Source organism: Gadus morhua, chromosome 4, assembly GCF_902167405.1.
Source record: "Gadus morhua chromosome 4, gadMor3.0, whole genome shotgun sequence".
NCBI classification, from domain to species: Eukaryota; Metazoa; Chordata; class Actinopteri; order Gadiformes; family Gadidae; genus Gadus; species Gadus morhua.
This window is the reverse complement of record NC_044051.1, coordinates 23,581,950-23,599,846: the sequence shown is the minus strand read 5'-3', so window position 1 is coordinate 23,599,846 and position 17,897 is coordinate 23,581,950. Positions and strand designations below refer to the sequence as shown.

The window sequence follows — 17,897 nt, the reverse complement described above, 5'->3', positions numbered from 1 at the left end:
ACATGAGGTTTAATAAATTAGTTACTCGTTATTACGGATGAAGTCCAGCAGATCTTGCTCCAGCTTCAGCAGGGTGATACGGTCCCTGAACGGGCACACAGAATGTTAGAACTGTATTTGGGAGTCGGATAGGCCATCTTTAAACGCATGATTATATCTCTGTTCTTCGGAGCGTACCTGGGGTTGTTCGTCAGCGTATTGACAAGAAACTCATGGAGGTCGATGCCTGTGGAATCGGTGTAGTCCTGGCTGGAGTCTGACCGGGGGGGGGGGGGGGGGAGGGGGGTTTAGGGGTAAAGCAAGGATTGACTTCACAGAGTCAACTAGAAAATGCATTTCCTGCAGAAAATGCGGTGAGTGCTGTAGTGCAAAGTGAGGTTGAAAATATGTTTTAATAAAGATAGTTTAAGACGTAAACAGACGTTAAATAGATGTGTGTAGATTTGTTAAATGGTTTGAACGAAGATAAACGGTTGAAAATTGATTTAGTTACGTTACTTCTACAGTTGAAGTACCAGTTTACATCCTAAGAAATTACAGCAATTAACAAATTCAATGGTGATGCTTAAATCAAGTGAAGGGATTTGAACAAAAGTTCAAAACTCTAAAAACAATGTAAACATGCACACCATTTAAGAAAATGTAAATGGTTGGAAACAAATAAAGTGACAGGTGAATGAAAAGCGCAAAGCATTGCTAAAAATGCAGAAATGTAAAATTAATTGAACTGAAGAATCTGAAACGTCAAATGTATTGCCCTGCACTGCGTGCTTGAGTGTGAGATAATATAATATAATTGTATATATATATATCACGGACAAAAGCTCTGCGCCTCCGGATGGCCGTAGCGCGGGGAGCTCAGTAGGGATTGTGCTTCGCGGGGTTTGTTTACCGGCGTTGCTACGGTTGAAAAAGGATTGAGTTACGATGTCATAAGAAGTAGGTGTATCAGAATGGCCAGACGTCTTCAATGAAAGCAGCTGAAAACAAAGCGGTATGAAACTAAAAAACTGTGATTCTGAAGAAAGTTTAAATGATATTGAAATTCCGTTTAGATATTATGGAAGATACAAGTGTGTAGATTTGTTAAATGGTTTGAACGAAGATAAACGGTTGAAATTTGATTTAGTTACGTTACTTCTACAGTTGAAGTACCAGATTTTTTCACAGCTATTCTGAATAATTTAAAATTTGAATGGAGTCTCTAGGGGTAAAATTGAAGAAGGAGATAGGTCCCAAAGTTTGTTGAGAATAATAAAGACATTTAGAAAGAAAGAATAAAACCTAAGAGGAACAATAATTGAGCGCTGCATGCAGCACTCACTTAATGAAAGAGGCCTTAGCTGTTCTTGGCCTCATGTTATCATCTCTCCTTGTTTTGGTTCCTCCTGTCAATATCCCTTAATTGGAGTTGGTATTATTCTAATGTTGCATTTGACTGCATGATATTTTTATAAATACAATTTGATTTGATCTGAAATCAGCTGAATCACGGCCAGTGATCATGAAACGGAACTTCCCGAAGGTCAGACGTAAACCTATTAACTTCAGAGTTCAGACGATGAAAGAGACATGAAACTTGTATCTATGATCCCTGATTTGAAATCCTCAAAGCAGACGTTCAGTTCAAACCATGCTACACACACTGACCTCTTGATAACGTCTTCCTGGGACTCTTCACCTCCTTCTCCGTGGAGTTTCTACAGCCCCGGTCCTCTGCTCCTCTTCCCTCCTCCTCCCCCGGGGGCAGGCCTCTCGGTTGAGAAGCTGCGGGGCGGTGGTGTGGGGCTGGACCCCCATCCTGCACACACAGGGAGACACACAGCTTTATTTATAATGGACCCCACCATCAAGACTGTGGCTTCAAAAAAGGTGCACGGAAGGAGGCCCCATACTGGGCCTCCAAGAGGAAAGGTTCTGAGTATGGGGTTATGGCACTATCCCTATTCTCGCAAACCCATCTTGAATTTAATAGACCATTCTCGTTGCTTCGAGGAAGTCTGGTGGTCTCCGTAGTCTATATAATAAATAAATATCCTAAGGACGATCCAATAGGAAAGATGCTCACAGCGTCTTAGAGCCGTAGTCGGGTCAATAGGCCTAAAGGTGTGAATGGGCTGCTGGAGCACCCGCTCTGAACGTCAAACATTGCCGGGTATGGCATAACATTGTATGCCATATATCCGTCTGCAGACGACGCTGGAGGGTACTTTTCCCATCAGCGAACGACGCTAAAGTGCCCTTGCCAACAGTCGGTATACGTTCTCGGAGTGAGACTGTGTTGTCAATACACACCCTACACACTCAAGAGGAGAAATTACCTCTCACACATGATAACTTAATGACTTATTTCAAATAACACTGCCTCGTTAAATGTGTCCGTGCACATCTCTCAGAGTGACGTTATAGCCTAGGCCTACTAGCCACCGGACAGTGATAAAAAAAATTAAAAGGAGTCACGTTGAATACAAAAGAAACGTAATTACAAGTCTAAACTGTGGGAAATAGAACGATATGGGGGGCGAGAGCGTGCACTGCGCAGCCCTTCTGAAGTCGTAAAAAATCTCCAGATTGGAATGCATTGGTTTAATATTGAATTAATTAAATATAAAAATATATATTATATAGGCCTATTGTATACATATTTTTTATCGACAATTATTTAGTTATATTATAAGTAGACATGTAGGCCTAGCTTTTATTAAATTATCTTTATAACAAGATGATGGTAGAGCGTGCACTGCGCAGACGGCCCCCCCTTCTGAAGTCGAAAGAAATCTCCAGATGGAAATGCATTGGTTTAATATTGAATTGAATTAATTTAATATATATATGTATATATATGTGTATGTGTATGTGTATATATATATATATATATATATATATATACACACACACACACACACACATACATACAAGATCTATATATATATATATATATATATATATATATATATCAGTGTTTCCGCTAGAAGAAATTGGTGCCGGTCATGTGACCGGGAAGGTTTCATTTTACCGGTCAAATTGGAAAAAAAAACGGTCGGATATTGTCCGTGTTTATTGCACTTAAAAAAATTAATAGGCAGGCTATATAAAGAAGAAGTGTGTGATCATATTTTGATTCGCCATGGTTGTTAAATACCGGTGCTCCGCAAAGCTTGCCGCCGGCTTTCGCTAGCTTGCCGCCGTTTAGTTCATAAACCTACGGTAGTCTATAGAGGAGCGTGTCTATGTTCCCCGAGTCCTATGTTCCCGCTCCCCGCGTTACGGCCATCCGGAGGAGCACAGAGCTTTTGGCCGTGATATTATTATGCAATTATATTATATAAAGAGCTCCGGGAGTCGCAAACGGCAACAATCACTTTCTCCTCCATGCTGCAGTTCACCCCGGACTGCAGTGAGTTGGCCGGTTGAACACTGATTGGCTGTTACGTTAGACATGTCAACTCTGTTGAACGCCGATTGGCTGTCATTACGCGAATGCCGCGTCAAAGTTTGAATATTTTTAAAGATTGATAGATTGCGGGGAAAATAGGACCCCTCTTTTCCCAAAAAAGGTCCTATGCTCCCCGGTATGTATGGCTACAGGGGAACATAGGACCCTTTTTGGGGAAAACCGGGAACATAGGACCTGCTCAATTTTGTTCTGCTCAATTGTTGAATCTCCTCGTGACTGAATGTTTGTATACAGCGCGCCAGCTGTATGAGCTCCACTTTATTCTGTGGAGAACCAGCGCCTTGAACATTAAGCATAAAACGAAACCGGATCGTTTTCGCCCGTTTTGGCTCCGTGTGGACGGGGCCTTATTTCCAATCGGTCATTCTGACCGGAGACATTTAGAATTTTCGGTCCTCCTCATTTTTTTCCGGTCAAAGACCGGTAATTACCGGACAACGGGAACTCTGATATATATATATATATATATATTAGAGCTGTCAAGCGATTAAAATATTTAATCGTGATTAATCGCATTAATGTCATAGTTAACTAATTAATCGCGATTAATCGCAAATTCTTTTTCTATGCTAAATATCCCTTGATTTTTTTGTCCCATAATTCTTCTCATTTTAATTCTCTTATCAACATGGTGAAGTGCATCGGCTTGCCTTGTGCAAATGATTTTTTATTGATAACAACATTGGCATATACACTGATCAAAACAGGACGATACAAAAAAAGAGCCTATAGTGCAATTAAACGACTGCTTTTAACAAATGCCATTTGAACATAGCAGTCAGGCTACTGCTTCTTTGTTTTGAGCCAAAGAAAAAAAAAAAAAAGTTTTTTTTTTTTTTTTTTATAAAATAATTGCGTTAATCGCGCGATAAAAAATTTAACGCCGTTAAATTTGGTTTGCGTTAACGCCGTTAATAACGCGTTTAACTGACAGCTCTAATATATATATATATATACATTCACACAATTATTTAGTTAGCCTCTAATATTTAGACCATGTAGCTTTTATTCAATTATCGTTATAACAAGATCTGTAGCCTAATTGAGAGTTGAAAATCCACTTTCACCAAAGTGTGGTTCAGGTATACCAGAAAATATTAAACTATTCATAATATAAAAACGTAATAGAATAAAAATGTATTTGGTTAAAATTCAGCCTCTGCTGGCCCACAACTAGATTGTCTCATTTTCTCGTTACACGCTGTAATTTAATTATATTTAATATATTATTACCATGGAGCCTTTATATTCTTGCCGTTATCATTACATTCTTTCTCGTTATATCGATGTGAATTCTCAAAACAGTGGAAAAGAGAGAGAGGGAGCCATAGAGATGGACACCGATGCACTATATAGTCCTCTCCTAAATAATGAATATATATATATATATATATATGTATATTTTGAGAAAGGTTCCAATCCAAAACGCATGGGTTTACATTTTGTTCTGTGTAGCATGGAAAAATCTGAGAAACACTTCCATTCAGAATACATTGGTTTACATTGCGTTCTGTGGAGCACGGTTATTTTTATTTATTTATTTTCAGTTTTTGAGGAAGTCTGCTTCAAAAATGCAAAAATGTAAATATTGACATATGCTGTATATAACTAGAGGGTGCACTGTACCAGAGTTCCGGTTGTCCGGTAATTACCGGTCTTTGACCGGAAAAAAATGAGGAGGACCGAAAATTCTAAATGTCTCCGGTCAAAATGACCGATTGGAAATAAGGCCCCGTCCACACGGAGCCGAAACGGGCGAAAACGATCCGGTTTCGTTTTATGCGGAATATTCAAGGCACTGGTTATCCACAGAAAAAAGTGGAGCGCATCAACCCTGCGCCGCTGCGCGCATACAGCATGCGCGCTGTATACAAACATTCAGTCACGAGGAGATTCAACCTTGTAAATTGAGCAGGAATACCTTTGAATGTGTTCATTTGAATTGTGTTTAAATATGCTACAGTAGTCATTTGTTTAGCCAATTCATGTAAAACAATGAGGGTTTTGATTGTAGCGTAGCCTGTGTGATAAAATAAATAAGTTGTTACATTTCGTGCACTTGTTCAAATTGATCGCTATAGACTACCGTAGGTTTATGAACTAAACGGCGGCAAGCTAGCGAAAGCCGGCGGCAAGCTTTGCGGAGTACCGGTATTTAACAACCATGGCGAATCAAAATATGATCACAAATTTCTTCTTTATATAGCCTGCCTATAAATTTTTTTAAGTGCAATAAACACGGACAATATTCGACCGATTTCTTCCCAATTTGACCGGTAAAATGAAACCTTCCCGGTCACATGACCGGCACCATTTCTTCTAGCGGAAACACTGCTGTACACTCCAAGTAGGTCTATCTGCAGCCGGAGCCACTTGCCAAACACGCCCATTGCTCTGCCAGACACGCCCATTACTTTGCCAAACACGCCCATTGCTCTGCCAGAAACGCCCGTTGCTCTGCCAAACAGGTCAAGTCTATTTTCGGAAATGTAGGGGGATATATGAGTGGGCCCACGTCGAATGGCATGACCCAAGATACGCAAGACAGAGAAAGATCGAGAAAAATATGTTTGACAGTGGAAGGATTTACATGTTTGCTTGGGTTATAGACTTCAAGACCCCCCCCTCCCCCCTCTTTCTCTTTTAAGTTTGGCGCCGAACAACTCGGCCCATACCAAGTGTGACGGGATATTGTTGGTCAATGAAATGATTGAATAAATGTTCAACATGCATGCATGTAGCCTACTACTTTGACTTTCTAATGTTCTGGCGAAATTACCCAGTTTAAGTGTAAATATTAAGCATATACGTGCCTTTTTTTTCATAAATATCCTTGATACATAAAGCGGTGCAGTAAGAATTAAATGACGTCTTCCAAGTAGCTCTAAGCACTGCTTATTAATATTAGACCAAACAAGACTCGTAATGGTAGGTAAAACAATACTTTATTAAAGCATGCAATTGTGTTGTAGAACAAAATAAAAAGAAAACGTATGAAGTGCTTGCATGATATTGAAGCCTACAGCGATCATTAGTTAACGTGTGTGGCAGACGGTAGTGTTGGCTCGTTCGTTCGCGAACCGGTTCGAATGACCGAGTCTTTAGGACGAACGAACTGAACCGGTTCGTCTCTCTTGTTCGTTCGGTCGTCTCGTTCACCATTCGATTCACCGGACTGAACGAACGAACGAGTTTCCGGTAGCACTAACTCAACTGAGAATCGTGCAATGGCGTGCATTCCATGATGCGATTCACCGTTACCGGAAACTAGGCTGAATCGCGAACGACTCCTCCACGTTCAGTCGAGTTTCCGGTGAATCGATTCACCGGAAACTCGACTGAACTGGGAGGAGTCGTTCACGAATCGTATGTTCGTTCAGCCTGGTTTCCGGTAGCGGTAAATCGCATCATGGAATGGACCCCATTGCACGGTGCATGGAGTTAGTGCTACCGGAAACTCGACTGAACGAACGAACGATTCGCGAACGACTCCTCGTGGCGAACTGAATCACGCGAACTGGGTCACGGAAACGAATCATTGAATCCACCACTAGCGGACGGTACCACCTTGTCATTTGTTTCCCCAGGTGCCATAGCAACACCATTGCTACCTTTCATTGGCTGAATCTTTGAGAACGTTGTAGACTCAATCAATATAAGGTCGCGGGGAGACGAAGCTCTGTTCGTTTGTATATTTTATTTACGTGACCATATTTTTGTTTTATGTTAAAAAAAAAAAGAATCAAAGAACCAGTTCTCTTGTTTTGGGGAACCAGTTCTTGTCGTTCACCTTCGGGATTCGTTCGTTGTGAACGAATGAGTCGGTCGCGAATCTCGCGAAATTAGGCGAGTCTCTCTCTCTCTCTCTCTCTCTCTCTCTCTCTCTCTCTCTCTCTCTCTCTCTCTCTCTCTCTCTCTCTCTCTCTCTCTCTCTCTCTCTCTCTCTCTCTCTCTCTCTCTCTCTCTCTCTCTCTCTCTCTCTCTCTCTCACAAAATAGTAGGGAGGGATAGTTATGTGAATCAATTTCATACAAAGCCACCAGTGGCATCAATGTAATTTGAAAGCTGGTGGGCAGCATGTCTTTGAAATGGACTACAAGGGCAGAAGGAAATTATGCAAAGCCCATTAGTCAAATCAGGCCTACTCTTGATTTGTAAAAGTAAATACAAAAATCTGGGCCTATTTTTGCCCTTAATGACTGAAGTTATTGGTTGTAATTTAGCTATGTTTATTTTCAGGTACAATTGTTTTAAGAAAAGACTTACCAAAAGTGATGCCATTTAAAATGCATCATGCTCTGAATCATTCACCCTTTCCACACCATTTCCACAATATCAAACAGAACGTTCAGAGTAGCAAACTAGTAAAAGAATGAGAACATTATTCTAGATTCAACCTGATCTATAGGCATGGCGCCTAGCAAGGAAAGTCGCATAGCAGCACCAACGTGAACTTGACACTAGTCGTGGCGTTTGGTTGCCTGCCCTATCAAGATTTTTCACATCAGGGAAACCATGAACAGCCCACGTTGGAGATTTGCCATTATTCATTAGCAAACAGGGCCAGCAATATAGTCGATTGCTAGTAATGCTACCAGTAATCCATGAGTACCTAGCAAACCATGTAGCACCCACAACACTGACGTTGCCATTACTTTTGGTGATCTCGATTTTGCGAAGTGGTCTACCTTTTTCTTTTGCCGCTAACTTAGCACTGTATCTCAATGAATGGAATGCTTTGTGTAATTAAACATGAACAATGTCCTCTGTTTCCAATGTTTCCATTGTACACTTTATTCGCAAATGTTAGAATCTCGTTATCCTTCAGATGATTTCACCTGCTTTGCGTCCCTGCGTTCACACCAAAAGATGCAAAAAGTTGCCGCGCAGCAAGATCCCATTCAAAGTGAATTTAGAGACGCGTTGCAGGTTTGCTGCCGGAGCACTTGCTGCCGAGAAAACCGGCAGCAAAATTAGATTTGCGGCGCGGCAAAATTAGATTTGCAGCGCAGCACGCGGTGGGTGCGTTCACGTATTTTGCGGCGCGACAAATGCTGCTCGAGTTGAAATATTTCAACTTTTCGGCAGCAAACGCGTGATGACAGCCAATCAGCGTTCAACAGAGTTGCCACTGAGGCGTTGCCACTGAGTGACATGCCGTAACAGCCAATCAGTGTTACTCCCTTGGAGTGACCTAGAGTTCACTACCGTTACATTTATTTAGTAACTCGAAAAAACCCACAAATCAGCATTCTGTAGTGTAGTTGTGTTTACAGTTAAACTAAACTATGAGTATGCTAAAGGGCTAGAATAACAACCCCAAACAAAACCCAGTTGGGTGCCAGGCAGCACCAGCCTTCCAGGCTCCGAATGGTCTCATGAACCCATAAACGAAAAAAAAAATTAATTCATTACAGTAGTCTGGGCAATCTACATTTTTTATTCTCAACAATGTTAAGGAGGATCTTCCTCCCTCTCCTCAATGGAGAAGCCTCCACTGGCGTATACATAACTGCTATGACGCCCAATCATTTTGTGAAAGTTTGCATATCACTTCGCGCCTGGAAGTGGAAACAGTTACAAAGTAAAAAATATGTTGAATGATGGAGAGGGTGTAAATGTTGTTACTCCGGGAGTGAGCAAGGCGATGGAGAGACTATCGAAAGCTTAGGCACACGGCGAGTGAACTGCTCCATAGGATAAATTGCCGGCGAACCGCTCTAGCCGAGCCTTCTCTCGGAGGGACGCTAAAGTGTGTTGCATAGCGACCGTCATGCATTTTGAAGGCAGCCAGGAGTATTTTTTTTTTGTATTCTTTAATAAAACGGCTACTTTGACTTTCTTGGTTTCTTTTTAAATGTAGTGTGTCTATGACTTTCGTTTTGTCATAATAGTATCCAGTGTTTCCCCCAGTAAATGTCTTAGTCAAGGTGGTCAAGGAGCGGGGGGGGGGGGGGGGGGGGGGGGGGGCTTGATGTCACGACCATTGTTGTGACATCAAGAAAAAGCTTGATGTCACGACCATTGTTGTGAACGCCGATGCATTATTGATCTTTATTTTTACACCTGATGGAAGTATGTTTTCTTTCCCTACGAGAGTTTTCTACTTTGTTAATGCATAATAATTAAAAAAAATTAAAAAAAAATAAAATAAAAAAAAATAAAATTGATAATTTTTTTTATTTATTTTATATACATTGGTAGTCAAGGCGGGGCCCTATTGTTGATAAGGCGGCCGCCTTAACAACACAGTGCTGGGGGAAACACTGGTATCCGTTGTATAAAAGCAATAGATCACTTCAGTCAGTGGTATGTGCTCATTATACCACTGTGAAGGGGGTCGCCGGCCCTCCGCTGCGCGTCGGGGCCGGACAACGCCCCTTAACAGTGGTATAATGAGCACATACCACAGCCTGTCGTGATCTATTGCTTAAATATATAACTAGAGGTTGCACTGTACTGTCTGTGCACACTCTCGTCTGAAAAACGCTCCCATTCAAAATACATTGGTTTACATTTCGTTCTGTGTAGCAAGGAAACATCGGAGAAACGCTCCCATTCAGAAGGCATTGGTTTACATTTCGTTCTGTGTAGCACGAAAAAAGTCGGATAATCGTGCTCTGGGACACGATTCAATAGATAGACGTTTGTGCGCATGAGCACAAAATCGTGTGATACCAGGTTGGTGCGCTTGTGCGTATGCAATGCATGCATGTGTGTCATCACTTGTGGTAACCAGGAAGTGTTGACATTTTATTTTTCTATCTAGTTAATCGAGATAAGATCATAAAACGATAAGGCTTGTACGGTTGGACTCCTTGTAGTCTCTTTCATATGGCATATAGTTTGTGTAGATATCATGACGTGAAAAAGATTGCTTACTTAGCATTTAGCTTCTACCGGGAGTACAGCAGATATGTAAGAAGCAGCTAGCCTCTAGCCTTATAAATGGGGGTCCCCACACACAAAAGCCTGATTTATAATAATCATATTTCCAATAGATGAATCATTTTAATCGATTGGACATCCGCGACGTTGGAAATGGTTAGCTTTTATGATCGCCCAGCTTGTGGTTATCACAACAGCTGTGATCCGCTCTAGCCGAGATTGGTGCGTGTGACGTCGCATCTCCTCAGCAACAGCCGAGGAGAGCCGCGCAACAGCCAGGCCCAGGCTGTTGTACTTTTTTCTTCTTTAAGGTTGAAATACAGCCACACTATTGAAATGTTTTTTCAACAGGTAGCTCTCATGTGGTAGCTCTTATGCGCATGCGCCTAATTTACACTAACAATTGTTATCACCTGACACGCTGCGTGGATCGGATCATATTTCTTACTCCCCTCCGATATCGGACCAATACCGATGCGGATCCAACCAATGTGGATCCGATCGGGACATCCCTAATGGTCAACTAAGCCGGTAATTGTTGCCGCATGACCAGTCTGTCTTGACGATGACTGTGGGAACTATGGAGGAGGTGTCCACACGGGTCGACCTAAACCGGATTTAAAACAGAATCTGAGCATGATTTGTTTTCCACTGAAAATAATTTGTTTTCTTCTGGTAGAACCACCAATGGAGCAAAGGAAATACTACAATAACATTTAACAGTAGGACGTACATTTGTTTAAAGTGGCGGCGGCGGCGGGGGGGGGGCTCTGAGTTTAAGATTATAAACACACTATTAGCACAACAACACCGCTAACAGAGCAATAAGACGTATTTGTACCGTTCCCCGCTGTTCCGTTAGCACGCAGCTGACGGCTCACCGGAGTGAAGCCTCCAGAAGAGAAACGAATACAATATGATAAAAACATTTGCTTCCTCGCTCTTCGCCCTGACAACCGTTTGCCTTACAGGAGTAGAACGCAAGAATAGAGACAAGTAGGAAAGAGGCGGCGAATTTGGTCGATCTCTCGCATATCAAATTAAACACTGTCAACCGACTGCATTGTTGCCCCTGACGACAGCGGAGGCAGCACACACGCAGTCGGCGATAAACAAAACCGTTTGCCAAGGTATTTATTTTTACGTTAGTATGGTTTCTGGTCCCATTTTTATTAAAAAAAAAAAGAGGCAACCATTCCAATCAAAAAGGTTATCTGACAATTGTCAGCTGCTTACTAAAGTGTAATATTATTGTTGAGAGTAGTGGAATATGGGAAACATGTCAAATGTATTTTAAATACATGTTTGGATTAATGTTCAGACTACTCATTTACCATATTTATTTTAAAGCAAAAACGTTTTAAACCCATTTGGTTCTATTGTTCGGCCTCTGAGGTGAAAGGTGGAATATAAGGTATCCTTTCAACGGTGTTATACAGAACAACATGAACATATTGGAGGGAAAAAAGAAAGTTTCATGGCGGTATTCACAGCATATCACCGAAACCAGTCTACAATTATTTCACTCACAACCCCCCCCCCCCCCACACACACACACACACCCCCCAGTTGTCTTTTTTAGAGGGGTTTAGGTCGGTTTTTTTAACGGAGGAGTGTCAGCACCTTGGGGGGCAGTCCAATAACAACGACGGGGGAAATATCGGGATGCTTCAATTAAGTGTTCACTCCACAGCCCTCTCTCACCCCCCCTCCCACTCCCTCGCCCTCTCCAAGGCTGACATTTTTGAAATTGTAATTTCCTGACATGATTGATGGCTGTAATACGCAGCGCCACGCGCGAGAGTACCGCCGCCGTAGCGGGACCCCGAGGGGGACGGGGGGGGGAGGCAGACAAGACCGCCTTCGTGTTGCAGAACTCTTTTGCTAACAAAAGGCAGGGTGGGTGGGGAAATGATATGGCTGCAGTTTGGGCTGCGTTCTGCAGAAAAACTGCAACTTTAACGTTGATTCGCGGCCTAATTTGACACAACAAAAAGCAAGGCATGGTCCTGTTGAAGGGAATGTAAAGACATTTATTGTGATATAGCAATCAGACTAATTACTTCACAACTAATTAGACTAATTAAGCATGTCTATCAGCTCGTTAGCTAATAGGTGCCACAAGCTAATTCGCTGAACCAAAGTAAGCATCTTTTATGTATGTTTCTCTCTTTTTGTGTTAGCCTTATTGTTTTCCTGCTACCACTGCCTGAACCGACGACATACAGGCAGGCGTTCCAAACATGCATTGCAATAAAAAAGGCAGAAAAGCTCTCCATATGTTTTCGTTCAGCCTCAAAAGTGCCTGGGCTGGCTACCAGCCGATCAGGGGGAATGGGGAAAATACAATAAAATAAACCCAACCCTCCTCCTTTCAACATTGAAAGATGTTGAATTATATAGGACTGGTCTACACTCTTCAAACGGGCCTTGGCAGCAGAGTGGGCCGACTGGGTCGGGCAGGTCGGTGTGTTTCTGTACAATACTCCCAACTGGTCCACCACCACCACACATTCTCATTCCCCCTAGAAATGCTTTACACTATAGGCTTGTTCCTTATTTCCACGGTAAGGTGAAAGCTCAAAGACCGTAGCGCAGACAGGATGTATTGCATATCAAGCTGTATGGCAAATTTATATTTTGCTAATAATTTGCTTTTCTTATCACCAGGTGAACATATGTCTTTGTTATAGCAGTCGGTCGCGCACACACACGAAGACACACACAGACATGTGTGTGTTTGTGTGTGTGTAACTGAACAGACGGACTCTCAGCTGCGGGTATACGTTGGCGGGGGGGGGGGGGGGGGGGGGTGAGAGGAAGGGAGGCTCTGCCCAAATCTCACTCAATCCATTACTGCTACATGGTGTCACACACACACACACACAGTGTGTGTGTGTGACACTTACTGCCCAGGCAAATTAAATTTAGCACTAAAGGAACGGATAGATCCACAGAGGACAAATTGACAAACTTTTCCGAAAGGGACAGAGAGAGAGAGAATAGATTTGGAGAAAGGGATGGAGGGAAAGAAATAAACACAGAAATAGAGAAAGAGATAGAACGATAAATAGAGAGAAAGAGTTGGGGAGACAGAGAAGGTTAAGAGAGAGGGCAAGAGAGCGAAATAGACAGAGCAATTGAGGGAGGTAGAAAGACATAGACAGAGAGAGACAGAGACAGAGAGAGAGATTGCGTGCACTGATGGACCGACTAATTGAACAGTGTGCGTGACGATTGCAGAAAACTAACAATGGAATGAAATGAAAAAAGGGAAAAGAAAGGAGAAGTGAAGAGGAAAAGAGCTGGAGTCAGCAGAAGCTACTGAGGGATTTGGAGAGGGTAGGAGGTGTGTGGGTGTGTGTGTGTGTGTGTGTTGGTATGTGTGTGTCGGCTCTCTGCTGCAGAGGACAAGTGCCCCAGGCAGATGGCTGCGCCCTCCCCCCCCCTCCCTCAGCCTCACCTCCTCCTTACTGGCTCCTCCACATACTCCCTCCCATCCATTTTCCGTCGCTCCCTTTCATTTCCCTCATCAGTTTTTAACCTCTCTCTCCGTTACTCTCTCTCTCACTCGTCTCTGTCTCTTATCAAATTCTCTTCAATTCCACATCTCTCTTTTTCGCAGGTCTCTTTCCCTCCTCGTCCTCTTCCCTTCCTCCATCTTCCCTTTCTCCCCAAACTAGTGTCCCCATCTCTCTCTCCGTGTCTCTCCCTCAGTCTTTACCTCCATCCCCGTTTCTCCCTCTCTCCCTCATTATCCACCTCTCTAGCAGTCTTCCCACCCATCTCCCAACCTCTCTCCATTGTCTTTATCATCTCTTTATCCGTCAGCAATCTGTCTCCATCAGTCTCTCTCTCCTCCTCTCCCTCCCTGCCTCACTCTCTCCTGCTGTCTATCCGTACCAGAGTGACAGATGCAGGAAGTTGGCAGATCAACCAGGAACAGGGCTCCAGATTCTCACTCTCCCTCCCTCTCCCTTTCTCTCTTGCTCCCCCCCTCGCTCCGTCCGTCCGCCCAGTTTGGCCCGATTCCTATTTATAGGGGCAAGATTTGGAAAAACGATCCCTCTCTCCTTCACCTCCCCCCTTCCACTGATCCTCTGCTCTTCTCTTCGCTGTCGAAGCAGTGCCACTTGGATAACACGAGAGGACGCATCAGTTGGGAATAATGCCATGAAAAACCTTCTCCCAATATTCACATAGATAAATGTCTGTGAGGTCACGATGTATTGCTGAAAGAGGCAACACGATGGTGATGGAGCCTATGGCCCACATTTCTGGTATGATACATTTTATGAACTGGGTGGCGGTGGCGACTCAGTAGGGATCTTTGGGAACAATTACTCCTCATCACCAACGAGCGCCACTGAGGAAAAAAAAAAAAAAGACATCTTCGAGACGGCCACTATAATCTTAAAACTTCACTTTGTTCACAGCATGTAACGGTTTAGTCTAGTGAAGACAATCGTTCAATACACTTTGGTTCTTCTTCGTATTATATAGTAAATATTCCTTTGCATTGATTCACTCAACATATTAATTATTAATGAATTCATTATTTCAATTAGGGAGAAGAGCAACAGTTAGCAGTAAGCATGCGTTAGCAATGCATTAAACCTTTTTCCAACAAAGAAAATGCAGTTCCCAAGATAACCTCTGCCCCCCCTCCCCTCTCCCCCCGTCAACCCAGACATCGTCCAATCAAGGGACCAATGGGCATCACATGTACTCACCATCTTCATCATCATCATCTTTGGGTCCTCCTTGCCTTCGCCGACTTCTTCTATGGCTAAAGACGTCAGGGTTGCTGCCAGGCCCTTGGTCGGCCCGGAGTGGGAAGAGGTAATGTCGCTCCCTACGTCGACAACGATGCAGGCTTTGGCCGTTGTTTCCAATGTGACCGAGTTGGACATTTTCATGGCAGGGGTTTCACCTGGAGTCGCTCGTCAACGGTAAGGTTGCCGAGATTCTGAAAGAATGAAACCATACCAGAATAATTGGACTGGATGGTATTCATTTGTTGCAATTTAACATTTGGAGTGCAATTGTGAGAATAGTAGGTATTTAGTTGTGTTATTCAATCATGCTAGAGTTCTAACAAAGACCAAAAAATTTGATCATATTACACCAATTCTGAAATCGTTACATCGGCTTCCTGTAAGTCAGAGAATTGATTTTAAAATCATGTTGCTTACCTATAAATCCCTACATGGTTTAGGCCCAAAATATTTAACTGATATGCTTCCACTACATCAGCCTTTTAGACCACTAAGAAGCTCTGAGACCAATCTGTTAATTATCCCCAGAGTAAACACAAAACATGGGAAAGCAGGATTTAGTTACTACGCAACAAATAGCTGGAATAAACTCCCAGAGGATTTAAGACTTGCCCCAACTCTGAGCACCTTTAAAACAAGACTGAAGACTTTTATGTTTGCTATAGCTTTCTGCTAAATAACTTTGCCTTTATTTTCTATTTTAATGCTAAAATGCCTTTTTAACTTTCTATTTTTTGCATATGTTTTTCTTTTACTTACCTATTATTTTATTTTATTGTATGACAATGTTTATATGTGAATCACTTTGAGTCTGCCTTTGTATGAAAAGTGCTATATAAATAAAGTTGCCTTGCCTTGCCTTGCCATTAAGGAAAATGGAAATAAAGACGTTACATCATTACAATATTCATGGCACTTGGTTATAAAACAGCATTTAGTTATACTATGAAAAACTACTAAAACAAATGTAATAAAAATCTAAGATTCATAGCTTTATATATGATGGAACAAATTTGGTTGATCCTCATTTTTATATTCTCTTGGTGATCCCAGAACATGAGTTTAATTATAAGATAATTAAACTGAGAACCGTCTGATAATGTCTTCAGAGAGATGTGTGAGTATGTATGTGTTGATTTAATTTCAGGGGAGTTATCTGTTCTTTACAACCTTAATGTGCCACAGACCAGGTGCTTGTGGATTAACCCTGATATTCAGAAATTCACACACACTTTAAAAAGACATCTGGCCCATGCAAGCTCTGATTTATGAGTTAATTAAAAAAGGATTAATCAGGAACTCCGACAGTGCGAACACACACACACACACACACACCCATCCCTCATTGGTCAGCACTTTGCCGCTCTCGTGTGTGTTTGTATGTCAGTCATTCCTAGGCTGATTTACGCGGACAGCAAAAAGAGTCGTTTTCCCGCCCGTTTGATAGCAGCGTAGCGAAACAGTCCGCTTTTATCTTCCTCCTATATATATATATATATATATATATATATATATATATATATATATATATATATATATATATATATATATATACACACACATATATATACAGACATACATACATACATACACATATACACACATACATACATACACATATGCACACACACACGCACACACACACACACATATACATACACACACACACATATACATACACACACACACACACACACACACACACATCTATATATACACACACACATATACATATATATATATATACATATTAGTGCTGTCAGTTAAACGCGTTATTGACGGCGTTAACGCAAACCAAGTTTAACGGCGTTAATTTCTTTATCGCGCGATTAACACAATTTTATTTTTATTTTTTGGGGATTTTTAATTTTTTTTCTTCGCCTCAAAACAAAGAAGCAGTAACCTGACTGCTATGTTCAAGACAGTTTGCATCTTTGCATCAGTTTGCATCTGTTTGCATCTTCATGGTTTAATTGCACTATAGGCTTTTTTTTTTTGCATCGTCCTGTTTTGATCAGTATATGCCAAACATTTGCGAAATGCACTTCTCCATGTTGATAAGAGCATTAAAATGAGAGAAATTAATGGGACAAAGAAATCAAGGGATATTTAGCATAGACATTTTTTTATTCGCGGTAAATCGTGAGTTAACTATGACTTTAATGTGATTAATCGCGATTAAATATTTTAATCGCTTGACACCACTAATATATATATATATACACACACACATATACATACACATATACAGTATCTATACACACACATATATATACATATATCTACACACACACACACACACACACACATATATCTACACGAATATTTGCACATATATACACACATATATATCTACACATATATTTGCACATACATATATATATATATATTTGCACACATATATATACATATATATACATACATACATACATACATACATACATACATACATACATACATACATACATACGCACATACATATATACACACATACATATATATATACACACACATTTGAATGTGCTAACGGCTAAAGCCCAATGCACAGAGACTGCGGAGATCGGTTAATATATGTAGCGTGAATCGTATTGTTTTCATTTAACCTTCATAAAACCAGGAAGGTACATTGAGATGCAGAATGCCTTCTTGCAGGACATCATGGCAAGGTTTTAACGGAGCAAAGCACATGGAGCATGACCGTAGCAGGGATGCGTTTCTGAGCAGGCTTCGAAGTCTATTTAAAATGGGAATATTGTAAACTGTGGAATTTCGCC

The 17,897-nt window shown here is 41.6% G+C and overlaps 1 protein-coding gene across 13 annotated transcripts in view; it reads right to left on the bottom strand.

Moving 5' to 3' along the window:
* LOC115541605 (R3H domain-containing protein 1) overlaps positions 1 to 17,897 on the bottom strand; it is a 69,890-nt gene that overhangs the window by 38,715 nt on the left and 13,278 nt on the right. For 11 of the 13 annotated variants that reach the window (XR_003976384.1, XR_003976385.1, XM_030353414.1 and 8 more), the window contains 4 exons: positions 15,079 to 15,314; positions 1,651 to 1,801; positions 178 to 256; positions 26 to 85 (listed from right to left, as the gene is read on the bottom strand). Coding sequence is in view for 9 of the 13 variants with exons in the window: in XM_030353414.1 (XP_030209274.1) it covers positions 26 to 85; positions 178 to 256; positions 1,651 to 1,801; positions 15,079 to 15,264 (476 nt within the window). In the remaining 4 variants the exon portion in view is untranslated. Of the gene's footprint in view, positions 1 to 25; positions 86 to 177; positions 257 to 1,650; positions 1,802 to 15,078; positions 15,315 to 17,897 lie in introns of those variants that run through there. The other 2 variants (XM_030353424.1, XM_030353425.1) reach the window with 2 other exon arrangements.